Here is a 24886-nt window from a genome sequence, read left to right on the forward strand (position 1 = left end):
CGGCATTAGTCAGGGGAGGCTCGTAGCTGCCTGTAAGACACACCGGCATTAGTCAGGGGAGGCTCGTAGCTGCCTGTAAGACACACTGGCATTAGTCAGGGGAGGTTTGTAGCTGCCTGTAAGACACTCCGGCATTAGTCAGGGGAGGCTCGTAGCTGCCTGTAACACACACGCCGGCATTAGTCAGGGGAGGCTCGTAGCTGCCTGTAAGACACGCCGGCATTAGTCAGGGGAGGCTCGTAGCTGCCTGTAAGACACGCCGGTATTAGTCAGGGGAGGCTCGTAGCTGCCTGTAAGACACACGCTGGCGTTAGTCAGGGGAGGCTCGTAGCTGCCTGTAAGACACACGCCGGCATTAGTCAGGGGAGGCTCGTAGCTGCCTGTCAGACACGCTGGCATTAGTCAGGGGAGGCTCGTAGCTGCCTGTAAGACACACCGGCATTAGTCAGGGGAGGCTCGTAGCTGCCTGTAAGACACGCTGGCGTTAGTCAGGGGAGGCTCGTAGCTGCCTGTAAGACACACCGGCATTAGTCAGGGGAGGCTCGTAGCTGCCTGTAAGACACACCGGCATTAGTCAGGGGAGGCTCGTAGCTGCCTGTAACACACACACCGGCATTAGTCAGGGGAGGCTCGTAGCTGCCTATAACACACACACCGGCATTAGTCAGGGGAGGCTCGTAGCTGCCTGTAAGACATGCCGGCATTAGTCAGGGGAGGCTCGTAGCTGCCTGTAACACACACGCTGGCGTTAGTCAGGGGAGGCTCGTAGCTGCCTGTAACACACACGCTGGCGTTAGTCAGGGGAGGCTCGTAGCTGCCTGTAACACACACGCTGGCGTTAGTCAGGGGAGGCTCGTAGCTGCCTGTAACACACACCCCGGCGTTAGTCAGGGGAGGCTCGTAGTTGCCTGTAAGACACGCCGGCATTAGTCAGGGGAGGCTCGTAGCTGCCTGTAACACACACACCGGCATTAGTCAGGGGAGGCTCGTAGCTGCCTGTAACACACACACCGGCATTAGTCAGGGGAGGCTCGTAGCTGCCTGTAAGACACGCCGGCATTAGTCAGGGGAGGCTCGTAGCTGCCTGTAACGCACACCGGCATTAGTCAGGGGAGGCTCGTAGCTGCCTGTAAGACACACCGGCATTAGTCAGGGGAGGCTCGTAGCTGCCTGTAAGACACACCGGCATTAGTCAGGGGAGGCTCGTAGCTGCCTGTAAGACACACCGGCATTAGTCAGAGGAGGCTCGTAGCTGCCTGTAAGACACACCGGCGTTAGTCAGGGGAGACTCGTAGCTGCCTGTAAGACACGCCGGCATTAGTCAGGGGAGGCTCGTAGCTGCCTATAACACACACCCCGGCGTTAGTCAGGGGAGGCTCGTAGCTGCCTGTAAGACACGCCGGCATTAGTCAGGGGAGGCTCGTAGCTGCCTGTAAGACACACCGGCATTAGTCAGGGGAGGCTCGTAGCTGCCTGTAAGACACACCGGCATTAGTCAGGGGAGGCTCGTAGCTGACTGTAAGACACGCCGGCATTAGTCAGGGGAGGCTCGTAGCTGCCTGTAACACACACCGACATTAGTCAGGGGAGGCTCGTAGCTGCCTGTAAGACACACCGGCGTTAGTCAGGGGAGGCTCGTAGCTAACTGTAACACACACGCTGGCGTTAGTCAGGAGAGGCTCGTAGCTGCCTGTAAGACACGCCGGCATTAGTCAGGGGAGGCTTGTAGCTGCCTGTAAGACACGCCGGCATTAGTCAGGGGAGGCTCGTAGCTGCCTGTAAGACACACCGGCATTAGTCAGGGGAGGCTCGTAGCTGCCTGTAAGACACGCCGGCATTAGTCAGGGGAGGCTCGTAGCTGCCTGTAAGACACACGCCGGCATTAGTCAGGGGAGGCTCGTAGCTGCCTGTAAGACACCCGCCGGCATTAGTCAGGGGAGGCTCGTAGCTGCCTGTAAGACACACGCCGGCATTAGTCAGGGGAGGCTCGTAGCTGCCTGTAAGACACACCGGCATTAGTCAGGGGAGGCTCGTAGCTGCCTGTAAGACACACCGGCATTAGTCAGGGGAGGCTCGTAGCTGCCTATAAGACACGCCGGCATTAGTCAGAGGAGGCTCGTAGCTGCCTGTAGGACACGCCGGCATTAGTCAGGGGAGGCTCGTAGCTGCCTGTAAGACACACCGGCGTTAGTCAGGGGAGGCTCGTAGCTGCCTGTAAGACACACCGGCATTAGTCAGGGGAGGCTCGTAGCTGCCTGTAACACACACCGGCATTAGTCAGGGGAGGCTCGTAGCTGCCTGTAAGACACACGCTAGCGTTAGTCAGGGGAGGCTCGTAGCTGCCTGTAAGACACACCGGCATTAGTCAGGGGAGGCTCGTAGCTGCCTGTAAGACACACCGGCATTAGTCAGGGGAGGCTCGTAGCTGCCTGTAAGACACACCGGCATTAGTCAGGGGAGGCTCGTAGCTGCCTGTAAGACACACCGGCATTAGTCAGGGGAGGCTCGTAGCTGCCTGTAAGACACACCGGCATTAGTCAGGGGAGGCTCGTAGCTGCCTGTAAGACACGCCGGCGTTAGTCAGGGGAGGCTCGTAGCTGCCTGTAACACACCGGCATTAGTTAGGGGAGGCTCGTAGCTGCCTGTAACACACGCCGGCATTAGTCAGGGGAGGCTCGTAGCTGCCTGTAACACACACACCGGCATTAGTCAGGGGAGGCTCGTAGCTGCCTGTAAGACACACCGGCATTAGTCAGGGGAGGCTCGTAGCTGCCTGTAAGACACGCCGGCATTAGTCAGGGGAGGCTCGTAGCTGCCTGTAAGACACACCGGCATTAGTCAGGGGAGGCTCGTAGCTGCCTGTAAGACACACCGGCATTAGTCAGGGGAGGCTCGTAGCTGCCTGTAAGACACACCGGCATTAGTCAGGGGAGGCTCGTAGCTGCCTGTAACACACACCGGCGTTAGTCAGAGGAGGCTCGTAGCTGCCTGTAAGACACACGCTGGCGTTAGTCAGAGGAGGCTCGTAGCTGCCTGTAACACACGCCGGCATTAGTCAGGGGAGGCTCGTAGCTGCCTGTAAGACACACGCTGGCGTTAGTCAGAGGAGGCTCGTAGCTGCCTGTAAGACACGCCGGCATTAGTCAGGGGAGGCTCGTAGCTGCCTGTAAGACACACGCTAGCGTTAGTCAGGGGAGGCTCGTAGCTGCCTGTAAGACACACCGGCGTTAGTCAGGGGAGGCTCGTAGCTGCCTGTAAGACACGCCGGCATTAGTCAGGGGAGGCTCGTAGCTGCCTGTAAGACACACGCTAGCGTTAGTCAGGGGAGTGTTAGTGGTCCGTATGACAGAGACAGCGTTAGTCAGGGCAGTTGTAGTGGTCCGTATGACAGAGACAGTGTTAGTCAGGGGAGTCGTAGCGGTCCGTATGACAGAGACAGCGTTAGTCAGGGGAGTGGTAGCGGTCCGTATGACAGAGACAGCGTTAGTCAGGGGAGTGGTAGTGGTCCGTATGACAGAGACAGTGTTAGTCAGGGGAGTCGTAGCGGTCCGTATGACAGAGACAGCGTTAGTCAGGGGAGTGGTAGCGGTCCGTATGACAGAGACAGCGTTAGTCAGGGGAGTTGTAGCGGTCCGTATGACAGAGACAGCGTTAGTCAGGGGAGTGGTAGCGGTCCGTATGACAGAGACAGTGTTAGTCAGGGGAGTGGTAGTGGTCCGTATGACAGGGACGGCGTTAGTCAGGGGAGTGGTAGTGGTCCGTATGACAGAGACAGTGTTAGTCAGGGGAGTGGTAGTGGTCCGTATGACAGAGACAGCGTTAGTCAGGGGAGTGGTAGCGGTCCGTATGACAGAGACAGCGTTAGTCAGGGGAGTGGTAGTGGTCCGTATGACAGAGACAGAGACAGCGTTAGTCAGGGGAGTGGTAGTGGTCCGTATGACAGAGACAGTGTTAGTCAGGGGAGTGGTAGCGGTCCGTATGACAGAGACAGTGTTAGTCAGGGGAGTGGTAGTGGTCCGTATAACAGAGACAGCGTTAGTCAGGGGAGTGGTAGCGGTCCGTATAACAGAGACAGCGTTAGTCAGGGGAGTGGTAGTGGTCCGTATAACAGAGACAGCGTTAGTCAGGGGAGTGGTAGTGGTCCGTATGACAGAGACAGCGTTAGTCAGGGGAGTGGTAATGGTCCGTATGACAGAGACAGTGTTAGTCAGGGGAGTGGTAGTGGTCCGTATCACAGAGACAGTGTTAGTCAGGGGAGTGGTAGTGGTCCGTATGACAGAGACAGCGTTAGTCAGGGGAGTGGTAGTGGTCCGTATGACAGAGACAGTGTTAGTCAGGGGAGTGGTAGCGGTCCGTATGACAGAGACAGCGTTAGTCAGGGGAGTGGTAGTGGTCCGTATGACAGAGACAGTGTTAGTCAGGGGAGTGGTAGTGGTCCGTATGACAGAGACAGCGTTAGTCAGGGGAGTGGTAGCGGTCCGTATGACAGAGACAGCATTAGTCAGGGGAGTGGTAGTGGTCCGTATGACAGAGACAGCGTTAGTCAGGGGAGTGGTAGCGGTCCGTATGACAGAGACAGCGTTAGTCAGGGGAGTGGTAGTGGTCCGTATGACAGAGACAGCGTTAGTCAGGGGAGTGGTAGTGGTCAATATGACAGAGACAGTGTTAGTCAGGGGAGTGGTAGTGGTCCGTATGACAGTGTTAGTCAGGGGAGTTGTAGCGGTCCGTATGACAGTGTTAGTCAGGGGAGTGGTAGTGGTCCGTATGACAGAGACAGCGTTAGTCAGGGGAGTGGTAGCGGTCCGTATGACAGTGTTAGTCAGGGGAGTGGTAGTGGTCCGTATGACAGAGACAGCGTTAGTCAGGGGAGTGGTAGCGGTCCGTATGACAGAGACAGCGTTAGTCAGGGGAGTGGTAGTGGTCCGTATGACAGAGACAGCGTTAGTCAGGGGAGTGGTAGCGGTCCGTATGACAGAGACAGCGTTAGTCAGGGGAGTTGTAGTGTTCCGTATGATAGAGACAGCGTTAGTCAGGGGAGTGGTAGTGGTCCGTATGACAGAGACAGTGTTAGTCAGGGGAGTTGTAGTGGTCCGTATGACAGAGACAGCGTTAGTCAGGGGAGTTGTAGTGGTCCGTATTACAGAGACAGTGTTAGTCAGGGGAGTGGTAGTGGTCCGTATGACAGAGACAGTGTTAGTCAGGGGAGTTGTAGTGGTCCGTATGACAGAGACAGCGTTAGTCAGGGGAGTTGTAGCGGTCCGTATGACAGAGACAGCGTTAGTCAGGGGAGTTGTAGCGGTCCGTATGACAGAGACAGCGTTAGTCAGGGGAGTGGTAGTGGTCCGTATGACAGAGACAGCGTTAGTCAGGGGAGTGGTAGCGGTCCGTATGACAGAGACAGCGTTAGTCAGGGGAGTTGTAGCGGTCCGTATGACAGAGACAGCGTTAGTCAGGGGAGTTGTAGTGGTCCGTATGACAGAGACAGCGTTAGTCAGGGGAGTGGTAGCGGTCCGTATGACAGAGACAGCGTTAGTCAGGGGAGTGGTAGCGGTCCGTATGACAGAGACAGCGTTAGTCAGGGGAGTGGTAGTGGTCCGTATGACAGAGACAGCGTTAGTCAGGGGAGTGGTAGTGGTCCGTATGACAGAGACAGCGTTAGTGGTCCGTATGACAGAGACAGTGTTAGTCAGGGGAGTGGTAGTGGTCCGTATGACAGAGACAGCGTTAGTCAGGGGAGTTGTAGTGGTCCGTATGACAGAGACAGGGTTAGTCAGGGGAGTGGTAGTGGTCCGTATGACAGAGACAGCGTTAGTCAGGGGAGTGGTAGCGGTCCGTATGACAGAGACAGTGTTAGTCAGGGGAGTGGTAGCGGTCCGTATGACAGAGACAGTGTTAGTCAGGGGAGTGGTAGTGGTCCATATGACAGAGACAGTGTTAGTCAGGGGAGTGGTAGCGGTCCGTAGGACAGAGACAGCGTTAGTCAGGGGAGTGGTAGTGGTCCGTATGACAGAGACAGCGTTAGTCAGGGGAGTGGTAGTGGTCCGTATGACAGAGACAGTGTTAGTCAGGGGAGTGGTAGTGGTCCATATGACAGAGACAGTGTTAGTCAGGGGAGTGGTAGTGGTCCGTATGACAGAGACAGCGTTAGTCAGGGGAGTGGTAGTGGTCCGTATCACAGAGACAGTGTTAGTCAGGGGAGTTGTAGTGGTCCATATGACAGAGACAGTGTTAGTCAGGGGAGTGGTAGTGGTCCGTATGACAGAGACAGTGTTAGTCAGGGGAGTTGTAGTGGTCCGTATGACAGAGACAGCGTTAGTCAGGGGCATGGTAGTGGTCCGTATGACAGAGACAGCGTTAGTCAGGGGAGTGGTAGTGGTCCGTATGACAGAGACAGTGTTAGTCAGGGGAGTGGTAGTGGTCCGTATGACAGAGACAGTGTTAGTCAGGGGAGTGGTAGTGGTCCGTATGACAGAGACAGCGTTAGTCAGGGGAGTGGTAGCGGTCCGTATGACAGAGACAGCGTTAGTCAGGGGAGTTGTAGTGGTCCGTATGACAGAGACAGCGTTAGTCAGGGGAGTGGTAGCGGTCCGTATGACAGAGACAGCGTTAGTCAGGGGAGTGGTAGTGGTCCGTATGACAGAGACAGCGTTAGTCAGGGGAGTGGTAGCGGTCCGTATGACAGAGACAGCGTTAGTCAGGGGAGTTGTAGTGGTCCGTATGACAGAGACAGCGTTAGTCAGGGGAGTTGTAGTGGTCCGTATGACAGAGACAGCGTTAGTCAGGGGAGTGGTAGCGGTCCGTATGACAGAGACAGCGTTAGTCAGGGGAGTGGTAGCGGTCCGTATGACAGAGACAGCGTTAGTCAGGGGAGTTGTAGTGGTCCGTATGACAGAGACAGCGTTAGTCAGGGGAGTGGTAGCGGTCCGTATGACAGAGACAGGGTTAGTCAGGGGAGTGGTAGCGGTCCGTATGACAGAGACAGTGTTAGTCAGGGGAGTTGTAGTGGTCCGTATGACAGAGACAGCGTTAGTCAGGGGAGTGGTAGTGGTCCGTATGACAGAGACAGCGTTAGTCAGGGGAGTGGTAGTGGTCCGTATGACAGAGACAGCGTTAGTCAGGGGAGTCGTAGCGGTCCGTATGACAGAGACAGCGTTAGTCAGGGGAGTCGTAGTGGTCCGTATGACAGAGACAGCGTTAGTCAGGGGAGTCGTAGCGGTCCGTATGACAGAGACAGTGTTAGTCAGGGGAGTGGTAGTGGTCCGTATCACAGAGACAGTGTTAGTCAGGGGAGTGGTAGTGGTCCGTATCACAGAGACAGCGTTAGTCAGGGGAGTGGTAGCGGTCCGTAGGATAGAGACAGTGTTAGTCAGGGGAGTGGTAGTGGTCCGTATGACAGAGACAGTGTTAGTCAGGGGAGTGGTAGTGGTCCGTATGACAGAGACAGCGTTAGTCAGGGGAGTTGTAGTGGTCCGTATGACAGAGACAGTGTTAGTCAGGGGAGTGGTAGCGGTCCGTATGACAGTGTTAGTCAGGGGAGTGGTAGTGGTCCGTATGACAGAGACAGCGTTAGTCAGGGGAGTGGTAGTGGTCCGTATGACAGAGACAGTGTTAGTCAGGGGAGTGGTAGTGGTCCGTATGACAGAGACAGTGTTAGTCAGGGGAGTGGTAGCGGTCCGTATGACAGAGACAGCGTTAGTCAGGGGAGTGGTAGCGGTCCGTATGACAGAGACAGCGTTAGTCAGGGGAGTGGTAGTGGTCCGTATGACAGAGACAGCGTTAGTCAGGGGAGTTGTAGTGGTCCGTATCACAGAGACAGCGTTAGTCAGGGGAGTGGTAGCGGTCCGTATGACAGAGACAGTGGTAGCGGTCCGTAGGACAGAGACAGCGTTAGTCAGGGGAGTTGTAGCGGTCCGTATGACAGAGACAGTGTTAGTCAGGGGAGTTGTAGCGGTCCGTATGACAGAGACAGTGTTAGTCAGGGGAGTGGTAGCGGTCCGTATCACAGAGACAGTGTTAGTCAGGGGAGTTGTAGCGGTCCGTATGACAGAGACAGTGTTAGTCAGGGGAGTTGTAGTGGTCCGTATGACAGAGACAGCGTTAGTCAGGGGAGTGGTAGTGGTCCGTATGACAGAGACAGCGTTAGTCAGGGGAGTTGTAGCGGTCCGTATGACAGAGACAGTGTTAGTCAGGGGAGTGGTAGCGGTCCGTATGACAGAGACAGCGTTAGTCAGGGGAGTCGTAGCGGTCCGTATGACAGAGACAGTGTTAGTCAGGGGAGTGGTAGTGGTCCGTATGACAGAGGGGAGTGGTAGTGGTCCGTGTGACAGAGACAGCGTTAGTCAGGGGAGTGGTAGTGGTCCGTATGACAGAGACAGTGTTAGTCAGGGGAGTGGTAGTGGTCCGTATGACAGAGACAGTGTTAGTCAGGGGAGTGGTAGTGGTCCGTATGACAGAGACAGTGTTAGTCAGGGGAGTGGTAGCGGTCCGTATGACAGAGACAGTGTTAGTCAGGGGAGTTGTAGTGGTCCGTATGACAGAGACAGCGTTAGTCAGGGGAGTGGTAGTGGTCCGTATCACAGAGACAGCGTTAGTCAGGGGAGTGGTAGCGGTCCGTATGACAGAGACAGTGGTAGCGGTCCGTAGGACAGAGACAGCGTTAGTCAGGGGAGTTGTAGCGGTCCGTATGACAGAGACAGTGTTAGTCAGGGGAGTGGTAGCGGTCCGTATCACAGAGACAGTGTTAGTCAGGGGAGTTGTAGCGGTCCGTATGACAGAGACAGTGTTAGTCAGGGGAGTTGTAGTGGTCCGTATGACAGAGACAGCGTTAGTCAGGGGAGTGGTAGTGGTCCGTATGACAGAGACAGCGTTAGTCAGGGGAGTTGTAGCGGTCCGTATGACAGAGACAGTGTTAGTCAGGGGAGTGGTAGCGGTCCGTATGACAGAGACAGCGTTAGTCAGGGGAGTCGTAGCGGTCCGTATGACAGAGACAGTGTTAGTCAGGGGAGTGGTAGTGGTCCGTATGACAGAGACAGCGTTAGTCAGGGGAGTAGTAGTGGTCCGTATGACAGAGACAGCGTTAGTCAGGGGAGTGGTAGTGGTCCGTATGACAGAGACAGTGTTAGTCAGGGGAGTGGTAGCGGTCCGTATGACAGAGACAGTGTTAGTCAGGGGAGTGGTAGCGGTCCGTATGACAGAGACAGTGTTAGTCAGGGGAGTGGTAGTGGTCCGTATGACAGAGACAGCGTTAGTCAGGGGAGTTGTAGCGGTCCGTATGACAGAGACAGCGTTAGTCAGGGGAGTGGTAGCGGTCCGTATGACAGAGACAGTGTTAGTCAGGGGAGTCGTAGTGGTCCGTATGACAGAGACAGCGTTAGTCAGGGGAGTCGTAGTGGTCCGTATGACAGAGACAGCGTTAGTCAGGGGAGTGGTAGTGGTCCGTATGACAGAGACAGCGTTAGTCAGGGGTGTTGTAGTGGTCCGTATGACAGAGACAGTGTTAGTCAGGGGAGTCGTAGTGGTCCGTATGACAGAGACAGCGTTAGTCAGGGGAGTGGTAGTGGTCCGTATGACAGAGACAGCGTTAGTCAGGGGAGTGGTAGTGGTCCGTGTGACAGAGACAGCGTTAGTCAGGGGAGTGGTAGTGGTCCGTATGACAGAGACAGCGTTAGTCAGGGGAGTTGTAGCGGTCCGTATGACAGAGGGGAGTGGTAGTGGTCCGTATGACAGAGACAGTGTTAGTCAGGGGAGTGGTAGTGGTCCGTATGACAGAGACAGTGTTAGTCAGGGGAGTTGTAGCGGTCCGTATGACAGAGGGGAGTGGTAGTGGTCCGTATGACAGAGACAGTGTTAGTCAGGGGAGTGGTAGTGGTCCGTATGACAGAGACAGCATTAGTCAGGGGAGTCGTAGTGGTCCGTATGACAGAGACAGTGTTAGTCAGGGGAGTGGTAGTGGTCCGTATGACAGAGACAGTGTTAGTCAGGGGCATGGTAGTGGTCCGTATGACAGAGACAGTGTTAGTCAGGGGAGTGGTAGTGGTCCGTATCACAGAGACAGCGTTAGTCAGGGGAGTCGTAGCGGTCCGTATGACAGAGACAGCGTTAGTCAGGGGAGTGGTAGTGGTCCGTATGACAGAGACAGCGTTAGTCAGGGGAGTTGTAGCGGTCCGTATGACAGAGACAGTGTTAGTCAGGGGAGTTGTAGTATGACAGAGACAGTGTTAGTCAGGGGAGTCGTAGTGGTCCGTATGACAGAGACAGCGTTAGTCAGGGGAGTTGTAGCGGTCCGTATGACAGAGGGGAGTGGAAGTGGTCCGTATGACAGAGACAGTGTTAGTCAGGGGAGTGGTAGTGGTCAGTATGACAGAGACAGTGTTAGTCAGGGGAGTGGTAGCGGTCCGTATCACAGAGACAGTGTTAGTCAGGGGAGTTGTAGTGGTCCGTATGACAGAGACAGCGTTAGTCAGGGGAGTTGTAGCGGTCCGTAGGACAGACCTCCAGCCTCTCTATCAGCAGTCTTCTGCAGGAGGTGTAGGTGCTGTGAGAGATGGGGCAGCTTCATCCTCAGGAGATCTCTAAACACAGCCATGTCCACAGACAGGGAACGCAGGTTGTTGGCAAAATAACTCTCTGGTAGCACCTTGTCTATCAGGTAGATCATCACCTAGAGGAGAGACGGAGACGGAGGAGACGGAGACGAGACGGAGGATCGGTTAGAACGAGCACAACAGATAACCAACTCCTTTCAGAGCAGTGTAATAAATCAACTCCTTTCAGAGCAGTGTAATAAATCAACTCCTTTCAGAGCAGTGTAATAAACCAACTCCTTTCAGAGCAGTGTAATAAATCAACTCCTTTCAGAGCAGTGTAATAAATCAACTCCTTTCAGAGCAGTGTAATAAATCAACTCCTTTCAGAGCAGTGTAATAAACCAACTCCTTTCAGAGCAGTGTAATAAACCAACTCCTTTCAGAGCAGTGTTATAAACCAACTCCTTTCAGAGCAGTGTTATAAATCAACTCCTTTCAGAGCAGTGTTATAAATCAACTCCTTTCAGAGCAGTGTTATAAATCAACTCCTTTCAGAGCAGTGTTATAAATCAACTCCTTTCAGAGCAGTGTAATAAACCAACTCCTTTCAGAGCAGTGTTATAAATCAACTCCTTTCAGAGCAGTGTAATAAACCAACTCCTTTCAGAGCAGTGTAATAAATCAACTCCTTTCAGAGCAGTGTAATAAATCAACTCCTTTCAGAGCAGTGTTATAAATCAACTCCTTTCAGAGCAGTGTTATAAATCAACTCCTTTCAGAGCAGTGTTATAAATCAACTCCTTTCAGAGCAGTGTTATAAATCAACTCCTTTCAGAGCAGTGTTATAAATCAACTCCTTTCAGAGCAGTGTTATAAATCAACTCCTTTCAGAGCAGTGTTATAAATCAACTCCTTTCAGAGCAGTGTTATAAATCAACTCCTTTCAGAGCAGTGTAATAAACCAACTCCTTTCAGAGCAGTGTTATAAATCAACTCCTTTCAGAGCAGTGTAATAAACCAACTCCTTTCAGAGCAGTGTAATAAACCAACTCCTTTCAGAGCAGTGTAATAAATCAACTCCTTTCAGAGCAGTGTAATAAATCAACTCCTTTCAGAGCAGTGTAATAAATCAACTCCTTTCAGAGCAGTGTTATAAATCAACTCCTTTCAGAGCAGTGTTATAAATCAACTCCTTTCAGAGCAGTGTTATAAATCAACTCCTTTCAGAGCAGTGTTATAAATCAACTCCTTTCAGAGCAGTGTTATAAATCAACTCCTTTCAGAGCAGTGTTATAAATCAACTCCTTTCAGAGCAGTGTAATAAACCAACTCCTTTCAGAGCAGTGTTATAAATCAACTCCTTTCAGAGCAGTGTAATAAACCAACTCCTTTCAGAGCAGTGTAATAAACCAACTCCTTTCAGAGCAGTGTTGGAGTGTAATAAACCAACTCCTTTCAGAGCAGTGTAATAAATCAACTCCTTTCAGAGCAGTGTAATAAATCAACTCCATTCAGAGCAGTGTAATAACCCAACTCCTTTCAGAGCAGTGTAATAAACCAACTCCTTTCAGAGCAGTGTAATAAATCAACTCCTTTCAGAGCAGTGTAATAAATCAACTCCTTTCAGAGCAGTGTTGGAGTGTAATAAATCAACTCCTTTCAGAGCAGTGTTATAAATCAACTCCTTTCAGAGCAGTGTAATAAATCAACTCCTTTCAGAGCAGTGTAATAAATCTACTCCTTTCAGAGCAGTGTAATAAATCAACTCCTTTCAGAGCAGTGTAATAAATCAACTCCTTTCAGAGCAGTGTAATAAATCAACTCCTTTCAGAGCAGTGTAATAAATCAACTCCTTTCAGAGCAGAGTAATAAATCTACTCCTTTCAGAGCAGTGTAATAAATCAACTCCTTTCAGAGCAGTGTAATAAATCAACTCCTTTCAGAGCAGTGTTGGAGTGTAATAAATCAACTCCTTTCAGAGCAGTGTAATAAATCAACTCCTTTCAGAGCAGTGTAATAAATCAACTCCATTCAGAGCAGTGTAATAAACCAACTCCTTTCAGAGCAGTGTTGGAGTGTAATAAATCAACTCCTTTCAGAGCAGTGTAATAAATCAACTCCTTTCAGAGCAGTGTAATAAATCAACTCCTTTCAGAGCAGTGTAATAAATCAACTCCTTTCAGAGCAGTGTAATAAATCAACTCCTTTCAGAGCAGTGTAATAAATCAACTCCTTTCAGAGCAGAGTAATAAATCAACTCCTTTCAGAGCAGAGTAATAAATCAACTCCTTTCAGAGCAGTGTAATAAATCAACTCCTTTCAGAGCAGTGTAATAAATCAACTCCTTTCAGAGCAGAGTAATAAATCAACTCCTTTCAGAGCAGTGTAATAAATCAACTCCTTTCAGAGCAGAGTAATAAATCAACTCCTTTCAGAGCAGTGTAATAAATCAACTCCTTTCAGAGCAGTGTAATAAATCAACTCCTTTCAGAGCAGTGTTATAAATCAACTCCTTTCAGAGCAGTGTTATAAATCAACTCCTTTCAGAGCAGTGTTATAAATCAACTCCTTTCAGAGCAGTGTAATAAACCAACTCCTTTCAGAGCAGTGTTATAAATCAACTCCTTTCAGAGCAGTGTAATAAACCAACTCCTTTCAGAGCAGTGTAATAAACCAACTCCTTTCAGAGCAGTGTTGGAGTGTAATAAACCAACTCCTTTCAGAGCAGTGTAATAAATCAACTCCTTTCAGAGCAGTGTAATAAATCAACTCCATTCAGAGCAGTGTAATAACCCAACTCCTTTCAGAGCAGTGTAATAAACCAACTCCTTTCAGAGCAGTGTAATAAATCAACTCCTTTCAGAGCAGTGTAATAAATCAACTCCTTTCAGAGCAGTGTTGGAGTGTAATAAATCAACTCCTTTCAGAGCAGTGTTATAAATCAACTCCTTTCAGAGCAGTGTAATAAATCAACTCCTTTCAGAGCAGTGTAATAAATCTACTCCTTTCAGAGCAGTGTAATAAATCAACTCCTTTCAGAGCAGTGTAATAAATCAACTCCTTTCAGAGCAGTGTAATAAATCAACTCCTTTCAGAGCAGTGTAATAAATCAACTCCTTTCAGAGCAGAGTAATAAATCTACTCCTTTCAGAGCAGTGTAATAAATCAACTCCTTTCAGAGCAGTGTAATAAATCAACTCCTTTCAGAGCAGTGTAATAAATCAACTCCTTTCAGAGCAGTGTTGGAGTGTAATAAATCAACTCCTTTCAGAGCAGTGTAATAAATCAACTCCTTTCAGAGCAGTGTAATAAATCAACTCCATTCAGAGCAGTGTAATAAACCAACTCCTTTCAGAGCAGTGTTGGAGTGTAATAAATCAACTCCTTTCAGAGCAGTGTAATAAATCAACTCCTTTCAGAGCAGTGTAATAAATCAACTCCTTTCAGAGCAGTGTAATAAATCAACTCCTTTCAGAGCAGTGTAATAAATCAACTCCTTTCAGAGCAGTGTAATAAATCAACTCCTTTCAGAGCAGAGTAATAAATCAACTCCTTTCAGAGCAGAGTAATAAATCAACTCCTTTCAGAGCAGTGTAATAAATCAACTCCTTTCAGAGCAGTGTAATAAATCAACTCCTTTCAGAGCAGAGTAATAAATCAACTCCTTTCAGAGCAGTGTAATAAATCAACTCCTTTCAGAGCAGAGTAATAAATCAACTCCTTTCAGAGCAGTGTAATAAATCAACTCCTTTCAGAGCAGTGTAATAAATCAACTCCTTTCAGAGCAGAGTAATAAATCAACTCCTTTCAGAGCAGAGTAATAAATCAACTCCTTTCAGAGCAGTGTAATAAATCAACTCCTTTCAGAGCAGTGTAATAAATCAACTCCTTTCAGAGCAGTGTAATAAATCAACTCCTTTCAGAGCAGTGTTGGAGTGTAATAAATCAACTCCTTTCAGAGCAGTGTAATAAATCAACTCCTTTCAGAGCAGTGTTGGAGTGTAATAAATCAACTCCTTTCAGAGCAGTGTAATAAATCAACTCCTTTCAGAGCAGTGTAATAAATCAACTCCTTTCAGAGCAGTGTAATAAATCAACTCCTTTCAGAGCAGTGTAATAAATCAACTCCTTTCAGAGCAGTGTTGGAGTGTAATAAACCAACTCCTTTCAGAGCAGTGTAAAAAATCAACTCCTTTCAGAGCAGTGTAATAAATCAACTCCTTTCAGAGCAGAGTAATAAATCAACTCCTTTCAGAGCAGTGTAATAAATCAACTCCTTTCAGAGCAGTGTAATAAATCAACTCCTTTCAGAGCAGTGTAATAAATCAACTCCTTTCAGAGCAGTGTAAAAAATCAACTCCTTTCAGAGCAGTTTAATAAATCAACTCCTTTCAGAGCAGTGTTATAAATCAACTCCTTTCAGAGCAGTGTTGGAGTGTAATAAATCAACTCCTTTCAGAGCAGTGTTGGAGTGTAATAAATCAACTCCTTTCAGAGCAGTGTTGGAGTGTAATAAATCAACTCCTTTCAGAGCAGTGTAATAAATCAACTCCTTTCAGAGCAGTGTAATAAATCAACTCCTTTCAGAGCAGTGTAATAAACCAACTCCTTTCAGAGCAGTGTAATAAATCAACTCCTTTCAGAGCAGAGTAATAAACCAACTCCTTTCAGAGCAGTGTAATAAATCAACTCCTTTCAGAGCAGTGTTGGAGTGTACCTTGAGTGCGTGGCTCTCGTTGCCCTCTGTAACATCCAGTATGAGAGCTGCCAGTACGTTGAAGCCCTGACAGTATCCTACAGCCTTATTCCAGCGAGCGTACGCCAGGAGTACCCTCTTCAGCACCACCCGGTCCTGCTCCCCCTCCTGGCCGGAGTATGAACTACATCCTGTCCTGTGGAGGTCCTATTGAACAACAAGACTTTATTCATCCATACCAGGAGACTGCATTTAATGATATAACACAACAGTTTCACACAGAGAGACAGAGACAGAGAGACAGAGACAGAGGAGACAGGCAGAGACAGAGACAGGCAGAGACAGAGACAGGCAGAGACAGAGACAGGCAGAGACAGACAGGCAGAGACAGACAGGCAGAGACAGACAGGCAGAGACAGACAGAGACAGACAGAGAGACAGGCAGAGAGACAGAGAGACAGGCAGAGAGACAGACAGAGACAGACAGAGACAGGCAGAGAGACAGGCAGAGAGACAGACAGAGACAGGCAGAGAGACAGACAGAGACAGGCAGAGAGACAGACAGAGACAGGCAGAGAGACAGACAGAGACAGGCAGAGACAGACAGAGACAGGCAGAGACAGGCAGAGGGACAGAGACAGGCAGAGGGACAGAGACAGGCAGAGGGACAGAGACAGGCAGAGGGACAGAGACAGGCAGAGGGACAGAGACAGGCAGAGGGACAGAGACAGGCAGAGGGACAGGCAGAGAAACAGGCAGAGACAGGCAGAGAAACAGGCAGAGACAGGCAGAGACAGGCAGAGACAGGCAGAGACAGGCAGAGAGAGACAGAGACAGAGACAGACACAGACAGACACAGACAGACACAGACAGAAAGACAGACACAGACAGAAAGACAGACACAGACAGAAAGACAGACACAGACAGAAAGACAGACACAGACAGAAAGACAGACACAGACAGAAAGACAGACACAGACAGAGAGAGAGAGACAGAGAGAGACAGAGAGAGAGAGAGACAGAGAGAGAGAGAGACAGAGAGAGACAGAGAGAGACAGAGAGAGACAGAGACAGACAGAGACAGAGAGAGACAGAGAGAGACAGAGAGGAGGTATGGACCTTGTCCTGCTAATTCATGGTTCACTCCGGACAAGGGATGGAGGGAACAGCTGTTGTTTTCCATGATGGATTCCATGAACAAATATCCTGCCCCCCACACACACACACACACACACACACCAGTCTGGGTGTTACCTTAACAATCTGGATGCCCAGTGAGTCATCGTCAGGGTTACTGCGTTCGTTGAAAGCGAAGCGAAGAGTTTTGTCCCAGTCGATAGAGATACTGTGGAGGTACTGATCAGCCAGAGTCAGCCATACCTGGATAACACACAGAGTATTCATATATACTGTACACACTAGTCCTCACAGAGGAGACACACAGAGTATTCATATATACACAGTTATACTGTACACACTAGTCCTCACAGAGGAGACTCACAGAGTATTCATATATACACAGTTATACTGTACACACTAGTCCTCACAGAGGAGACTCACAGTAAAGAGACACAGTAAAGAGTCCTCACAGAGGAGACACACAGTAAAGAGTCCACAGAGGAGACACACAGTAAAGAGTCATCACAGAGGAGACTCACAGTAAAGGGTCCTCACAGAGGAGAGACACAGTAAAGGGTCCTCACAGAGGAGAGACACAGTAAAGGGTCCTCACAGAGGAGAGACAAAGTAAAGGGTCCTCACAGAGGAGAGACACAGTAAAGGGTCCTCACAGAGGAGAGACACAGTAAAGGGTCCTCACAGAGGAGAGACACAGTAAAGGGTCCTCACAGAGGAGAGACACAGTAAAGGGTCCTCACAGAGGAGAGACACAGTAAAGAGTCCTCACAGAGGAGAGACACAGTAAAGAGTCCTCACAGAGGAGACTCACAGTAAAGAGTCCTCACAGAGGAGAGACACAGTAAAGAGTCCTCACAGAGGAGACTCACAGTAAAGAGTCCTCACAGAGGAGACTCACAGTAAAGAGTCCTCACAGAGGAGAGACACAGTAAAGAGTCCTCACAGAGGACACCAATCAACTGGGACCGCTGGCTGGACAGTCAGAATAAACACTGCTAGAGAGATGGGAAGTACCATCACATCTGTTACATCAGTGGCACTACTATGACGTACCCTCTTCCTCCACTCTTTAGGGATGCCTGTAGGAAGTCTGACCACAGCCTTCAGAGCATCATACCACTGGGGAGAGAGAGAACACACACAGATCAGATTCACACAGACCGACATCACATAAATATGATACACACACACACAGACACCTGAAACTGGGCTAAAGATGTGATGGGACACGACCATACTGACCTGTTGGAAGCCGTTCTTGCCCAGAGAAGGTTCGATGGTGAACTTTAACCTGGTGTCCACTCCTACAGAGAACAATGTACAGACTCAAAGACTCCACTGTAGCAGAACTGTCAGTCACCACTCAACACACACATGGAAAGCTCTCTAACAAGGCTTACTGGCTAATCAGGTACATAATATCATCAGTCTAAGTTCAAGTACAGTGACATGCAGGGAGGAAAATAAGCTTGTCCAATACTAATGACGTCACTGCTATCCGTGTGCACCTGGGATAAACAAATCACATTTATCATAGTACTGAAACATGGCGATGTGGAAATATATTAGTGACAATGACTTTGCGTTCTTCCAATTATTTACTCTTGATCTATGTTCAGCTCCACCCGAACAGCTGTGAGGTGCTAGGCTCTCTGGGGCTATTCATTATGCCAATTCTGTTACAAAACCTTTCTTAAAACGGGAGCAAACGGAACTAAAACAGGGTGGCATCTACCCGAATTTGCCCAATAAAAACTATCGTTTTTCTCTGCTTGCTTCCGTTTGGTTCTTAAACGGTAAACGTTTCCGTAACGAATACGCCTCAGGTTGTGTTTTATTATTAGATGTTGCTGTCCGCTACTGTGGTGCTGAATCCTTCCGGGTTCGCTCTCGAATTACACTACAACAGGTCCTAACGACACTACCTTACGCGCTGACACTCACACAACGGAAGTAACGAAACTATAACCCAGATCAGAGGAGCCTTAAATGAAACAAACGGGAAAGAGAATGATTCAGACTGAACCCGTTCCTCCAGCCCTAACCTGTCTGGCGGCCAGCCAGCGACCACACAGCCGCCATTTGCCCTGCTCTGCTCGGCTTCATGCTACAGCTCACACCGGCCTCTCTAACTCTCCCCACCTACACTACACTTCTATACGGGTTAGAGTATAGCTCCAACCTGGGTCTCTCTGAGCGCTGTCTGTCTCCGCCATGTTGAGATCTGGTCAGGTCTTCTATAGCTGGCTAGCTGCTGGCCACCAGAGTCGCTCCGACACTGTTTACATTACAGCGACGTGTTACCATGACACCCCCCTCCCGTCGTAGAGAACCGTAGCCTACAGGACGCTGACAGCTGAGACCAGACCGTCATAGGCTAGGCTACATCACCAGACGGGCTAGCTAGAGATATATGACTAGACCTATGGGCTAGGCTACATCACCAGACGGGCTAGCTAGAGATATATGACTAGACCTATGGGCTAGGCTACATCACCAGATGGGCTAGCTAGAGATATATGACTAGACCTATGGGCAAGGCTATATGTAGCTAGGCTACATCACCAGATGGGCTAGCTAGAGATATATGACTAGACCTATGGGCAAGGCTATATGTAGCTAGGCTACATCACCAGATGGGCTAGCTAGAGATATATGACTAGACCTATGGGCAAGGCTATATGTAGCTAGGCTACATCACCAGATGGGCTAGCTAGAGATATATGACTAGACCTATGGGCAAGGCTATATGTAGCTAGGCTACATCACCAGATGGGCTAGCTAGAGACATATGACTACACCTATGGGCAAGGCTATATGTAGCTAGGCTACATCACCAGACGGGCTAGCTAGAGATAGATATGACTACACCTATGGGCAAGGCTATATGTAGCTAGGCTACATCACCAGACGGGCTAGCTAGAGATAGATATGACTACACCTATGGGCAAGGCTATATGTAGCTAGGCTACATCACCAGACGGGCTAGCTAGAGATAGATATGACTACACCTATGGGCAAGGCTATATGTAGCTAGGCTACATCACCAGACGGGCTAGCTAGAGATAGATATGACTACACCTATGGGCTATGCTATATGTAGCTAGGCTACATGTAGCTAGGCTACATGTAGCTAGGCTACACCTGACAGCAGCATCCAATAGAAGACGACATGAATGAAGGAATTCAACTACGGGGCTGTAGTTCTATCAGCCTATCGGTCCCAACACCGAGTTGACGAGGAATCACATGATTCAAAGTATCGCCGTGATTTAAGAACCACAATGAATGAACAGCCCCCATGACGCCACCACAACTAGCAGTGACATGTTATTCTGTAGACAGACAGACCACAGCGCACCCTCCCCTGAGACAAAAACGGACAGAGTATCAATCAGGCTGGAGCTGAACGGGCTCCGGTCGGTCACCTGGCTCGAGCGTGCAGAGCAGACGGGGCGCTCTCCGTGAGATTCCGTTCCTTTTCTTCAGGACGTTACTGATGATGTTACCGACACCACTCGAACCCTGCCGCAACACACACGGCCCAGACCGAGCCCTCCTCCCCGCGTTAAACCGGGCCTGCTTCATTTCCCAATCAAACCGACACACGCACCGTGTAGCCTAAAAGTTATTGTCGGTAGACTACATTAATGTTTTTCCCTTTGTGCGCTGCTTCAATGTAAATGTCCGTTATTCCCTCCGTCCCACGCGAGCAGCCTAGCTGCTCCACAACAGTCCGATGTCTTCCAGGGAGGAGGGAGATTGATCAATCACATTGATCTTTCCGTCTCCGGTCCAGCCCAAGAACTGTCAACAGTCTCGCGCCCACAGGAAAATGGCCTTGACGTCTATTCCATCCAGGAGGAAATCTCGCGCAATTATGCCTTTAAAAACACGGATTAAAGTGTTGCTAAAATATATAGATCTGTCTTAATCGATGATCAGATATCAGTTCTCCCTCTAACCATACGGAGGAGATGCGACTCTGCAGCGGTCTCAGGAGCTGCTGCCTCGGTATACACCCCTACAAAGCGTCACAGGGAGGGATGGATGCGGTATGATGGCGGGGGGAGAAGAAAGCCGTGATGAAGTAATGAAGGGAGGGGTGGAGAGGGGAAGATCGGCAGGGCAACAGCCCCAAAAAGAGAGCCATTGTGAATGGAAAGACAGTCATCGCTGCTAAATCACTAGATAACAAGGCATGTATGAGTCTCAGCCAGATGACTTCAGGTAGAGATAATGTAACATGCTACTGGTCCTGTGAGAAGACAGATCACACTGGAACTATAGTACACACTGTTACTACAGACTTTACCTCCATGGTAGGTGCTGATCACTGTTACTGCAGACTTTACCTCCATGGTAGGTGTCATGCTGATCACTGTTACTACAGACTTTACCTCCATGGTAGGTGCTGATCACTGTTACTACAGACTTTACCTCCATGGTAGGTGCTGATCACTGTTACTACAGACTTTACCTCCATGGTAGGTGCTGATCACTGTTACTGCAGACTTTACCTCCATGGTAGGTGCTGATCACTGTTACTGCAGACTTTACCTCCATGGTAGGTGCTGATCACTGTTACTGCAGACTTTACCTCCATGGTAGGTGCTGATCACTGTTACTACAGACTTTACCTCCATGGTAGGTGCTGATCACTGTTACTACAGACTTTACCTCCATGGTAGGTGCTGATCACTGTTACTGCAGACTTTACCTCGATGGTAGGTGCTGATCACTGTTACTGCAGACTTTACCTCCATGGTAGGTGCTGATCACTGTTACTGCAGACTTTACCTCCATGGTAGGTGCTGATCACTGTTACTATAGACTTTACCTCCATGGTAGGTGCTGATCACTGTTACTATACAGACTTTACCTCCATGGTAGGTGCTGATCACTGTTACTACAGACTTTACCTCCATGGTAGGTGCTGATCACTGTTACTACAGACTTTACCTCCATGGTAGGTGCTGATCACTGTTACTACAGACTTTACCTCCATGGTAGGTGCTGATCACTGTTACTACAGACTTTACCTCCATGGTAGGTGCTGATCACTGTTACTACAGACTTTACCTCCATGGTAGGTGCTGATCACTGTTACTACAGACTTTACCTCCATGGTAGGTGCTGATCACTGTTACTACAGACTTTACCTCCATGGTAGGTGCTGATCACTGTTACTGCAGACTTTACCTCCATGGTAGGTGCTGATCACTGTTACTACAGACTTTACCTCCATGGTAGGTGCTGATCACTGTTACTACAGACTTTACCTCCATGGTAGGTGCTGATCACTGTTACTACAGACTTTACCTCCATGGTAGGTGCTGATCACTGTTACTACAGACTTTACCTCCATGGTAGGTGCTGATCACTGTTACTGCAGACTTTACCTCCATGGTAGGTGCTGATCACTGTTACTACAGACTTTACCTCCATGGTAGGTGCTGATCACTATTACTGCAGACTTTACCTCCATGGTAGGTGCTGATCACTGTTACTACAGACTTTACCTCCATGGTAGGTGCTGATCACTGTTACTACAGACTACCTCCATGGTAGGTGCTGATCACTGTTACTACAGACTTTACCTCCATGGTAGGTGCTGATCACTGTTACTACAGACTTTACCTCCATGGTAGGTGTTGATCACTGTTACTACAGACTTTACCTCCATGGTAGGTGCTGATCACTGTTACTACAGACTTTACCTCCATGGTAGGTGCTGATCACTGTTACTACAGACTTTACCTCCATGGTAGGTGCTGATCACTGTTACTACAGACTTTACCTCCATGGTAGGTGCTGATCACTGTTACTACAGACTTTACCTCCATGGTAGGTGCTGATCACTGTTACTACAGACTTTACCTCCATGGTAGGTGCTGATCACTGTTACTACAGACTTTACCTCCATGGTAGGTGCTGATCACTGTTACTACAGACTTTACCTCCATGGTAGGTGCTGATCACTGTTACTACAGACTTTACCTCCATGGTAGGTGCTGATCACTGTTACTACAGACTTTACCTCCATGGTAGGTGCTGATCACTGTTACTACAGACTTTACCTCCATGGTAGGTGCTGATCACTGTTACTACAGACTTTACCTCCATGGTAGGTGCTGATCACTGTTACTACAGACTTTACCTCCATGGTAGGTGCTGATCACTGTTACTGCAGACTTTACCTCCATGGTAGGTGCTGATCACTGTTACTGCAGACTTTACCTCCATGGTAGGTGCTGATCACTGTTACTATAGACTTTACCTCCATGGTAGGTGTTGATCACTGTTACTACAGACTTTACCTCCATGGTAGGTGCTGATCACTGTTACTACAGACTTTACCTCCATGGTAGGTGCTGATCACTGTTACTATAGACTTTACCTCCATGGTAGGTGTTGATCACTGTTACTACAGACTTTACCTCCATGGTAGGTGCTGATCACTGTTACTACAGACTTTACCTCCATGGTAGGTGCTGATCACTGTTACTACAGACTTTACCTCCATGGTAGGTGCTGATCACTGTTACTATACAGACTTTACCTCCATGGTAGGTGCTGATCACTGTTACTACAGACTTTACCTCCATGGTAGGTGCTGATCACTGTTACTATATAGACTTTACCTCCATGGTAGGTGTTGATCACTGTTACTACAGACTTTACCTCCATGGTAGGTGCTGATCACTGTTACTACAGACTTTACCTCCATGGTAGGTGCTGATCACTGTTACTATACAGACTTTACCTCCATGGTAGGTGCTGATCACTGTTACTACAGACTTTACCTCCATGGTAGGTGCTGATCACTGTTACTACAGACTTTACCTCCATGGTAGGTGCTGATCACTGTTACTACAGACTTTACCTCCATGGTAGGTGCTGATCACTGTTACTACAGACTTTACCTCCATGGTAGGTGCTGATCACTGTTACTACAGACTTTACCTCCATGGTAGGTGCTGATCACTGTTACTACAGACTTTACCTCCATGGTAGGTGCTGATCACTGTTACTACAGACTTTACCTCCATGGTAGGTGCTGATCACTGTTACTACAGACTTTACCTCCATGGTAGGTGCTGATCACTGTTACTACAGACTTACCTCCATGGTAGGTGCTGATCACTGTTACTACAGACTTTACCTCCATGGTAGGTGCTGATCACTGTTACTACAGACTTTACCTCCATGGTAGGTGTTGATCACTGTTACTACAGACTTTACCTCCATGGTAGGTGCTGATCACTGTTACTACAGACTTTACCTCCATGGTAGGTGCTGATCACTGTTACTACAGACTTTACCTCCATGGTAGGTGCTGATCACTGTTACTACAGACTTTACCTCCATGGTAGGTGCTGATCACTGTTACTACAGACTTTACCTCCATGGTAGGTGCTGATCACTGTTACTACAGACTTTACCTCCATGGTAGGTGCTGATCACTGTTACTACAGACTTTACCTCCATGGTAGGTGCTGATCACTGTTACTACAGACTTTACCTCCATGGTAGGTGCTGATCACTGTTACTACAGACTTTACCTCCATGGTAGGTGCTGATCACTGTTACTACAGACTTTACCTCCATGGTAGGTGCTGATCACTGTTACTACAGACTTTACCTCCATGGTAGGTGCTGATCACTGTTACTACAGACTTTACCTCCATGGTAGGTGCTGATCACTGTTACTACAGACTTTACCTCCATGGTAGGTGCTGATCACTGTTACTACAGACTTTACCTCCATGGTAGGTGCTGATCACTGTTACTACAGACTTTACCTCCATGGTAGGTGCTGATCACTGTTACTACAGACTTTACCTCCATGGTAGGTGCTGATCACTGTTACTACAGACTTTACCTCCATGGTAGGTGCTGATCACTGTTACTACAGACTTTACCTCCATGGTAGGTGCTGATCACTGTTACTACAGACTTTACCTCCATGGTAGGTGCTGATCACTGTTACTACAGACTTTACCTCCATGGTAGGTGCTGATCACTGTTACTACAGACTTTACCTCCATGGTAGGTGCTGATCACTGTTACTACAGACTTTACCTCCATGGTAGGTGCTGATCACTGTTACTACAGACTTTACCTCCATGGTAGGTGCTGATCACTGTTACTACAGACTTTACCTCCATGGTAGGTGCTGATCACTGTTACTGCAGACTTTACCTCCATGGTAGGTGCTGATCACTGTTACTACAGACTTTACCTCCATGGTAGGTGCTGATCACTGTTACTATAGACTTTACCTCCATGGTAGGTGTTGATCACTGTTACTACAGACTTTACCTCCATGGTAGGTGCTGATCACTGTTACTACAGACTTTACCTCCATGGTAGGTGCTGATCACTGTTACTATAGACTTTACCTCCATGGTAGGTGTTGATCACTGTTACTACAGACTTTACCTCCATGGTAGGTGCTGATCACTGTTACTACAGACTTTACCTCCATGGTAGGTGCTGATCACTGTTACTACAGACTTTACCTC

At 48.9% G+C, this 24886-nt stretch overlaps 1 protein-coding gene across 1 annotated transcript in view; it reads right to left on the reverse strand.

The window, feature by feature from the left end:
* The window catches only part of LOC129838344 (protein PRRC2C-like), a 73095-nt gene extending 52663 nt beyond the window's left edge, over window positions 1-20432 (reverse strand). The window contains exons 1-6 of the mRNA XM_055905280.1: window positions 19787-20432; window positions 17601-17662; window positions 17412-17477; window positions 16476-16601; window positions 15244-15429; window positions 10492-10660 (exon numbers count right to left, since the gene is read on the reverse strand). Of these exons, the coding sequence (XP_055761255.1) occupies window positions 10492-10660; window positions 15244-15429; window positions 16476-16601; window positions 17412-17477; window positions 17601-17662; window positions 19787-19946 (769 nt within the window). The 5' untranslated portion in view covers window positions 19947-20432. The remainder of the gene's footprint in view (window positions 1-10491; window positions 10661-15243; window positions 15430-16475; window positions 16602-17411; window positions 17478-17600; window positions 17663-19786) is intronic.
* Window positions 20433-24886: the final 4454 nt, after the last annotated feature.

Source organism: Salvelinus fontinalis, chromosome 39, assembly GCF_029448725.1.
Source record: "Salvelinus fontinalis isolate EN_2023a chromosome 39, ASM2944872v1, whole genome shotgun sequence".
NCBI lineage: Eukaryota > Metazoa > Chordata > Actinopteri > Salmoniformes > Salmonidae > Salvelinus > Salvelinus fontinalis.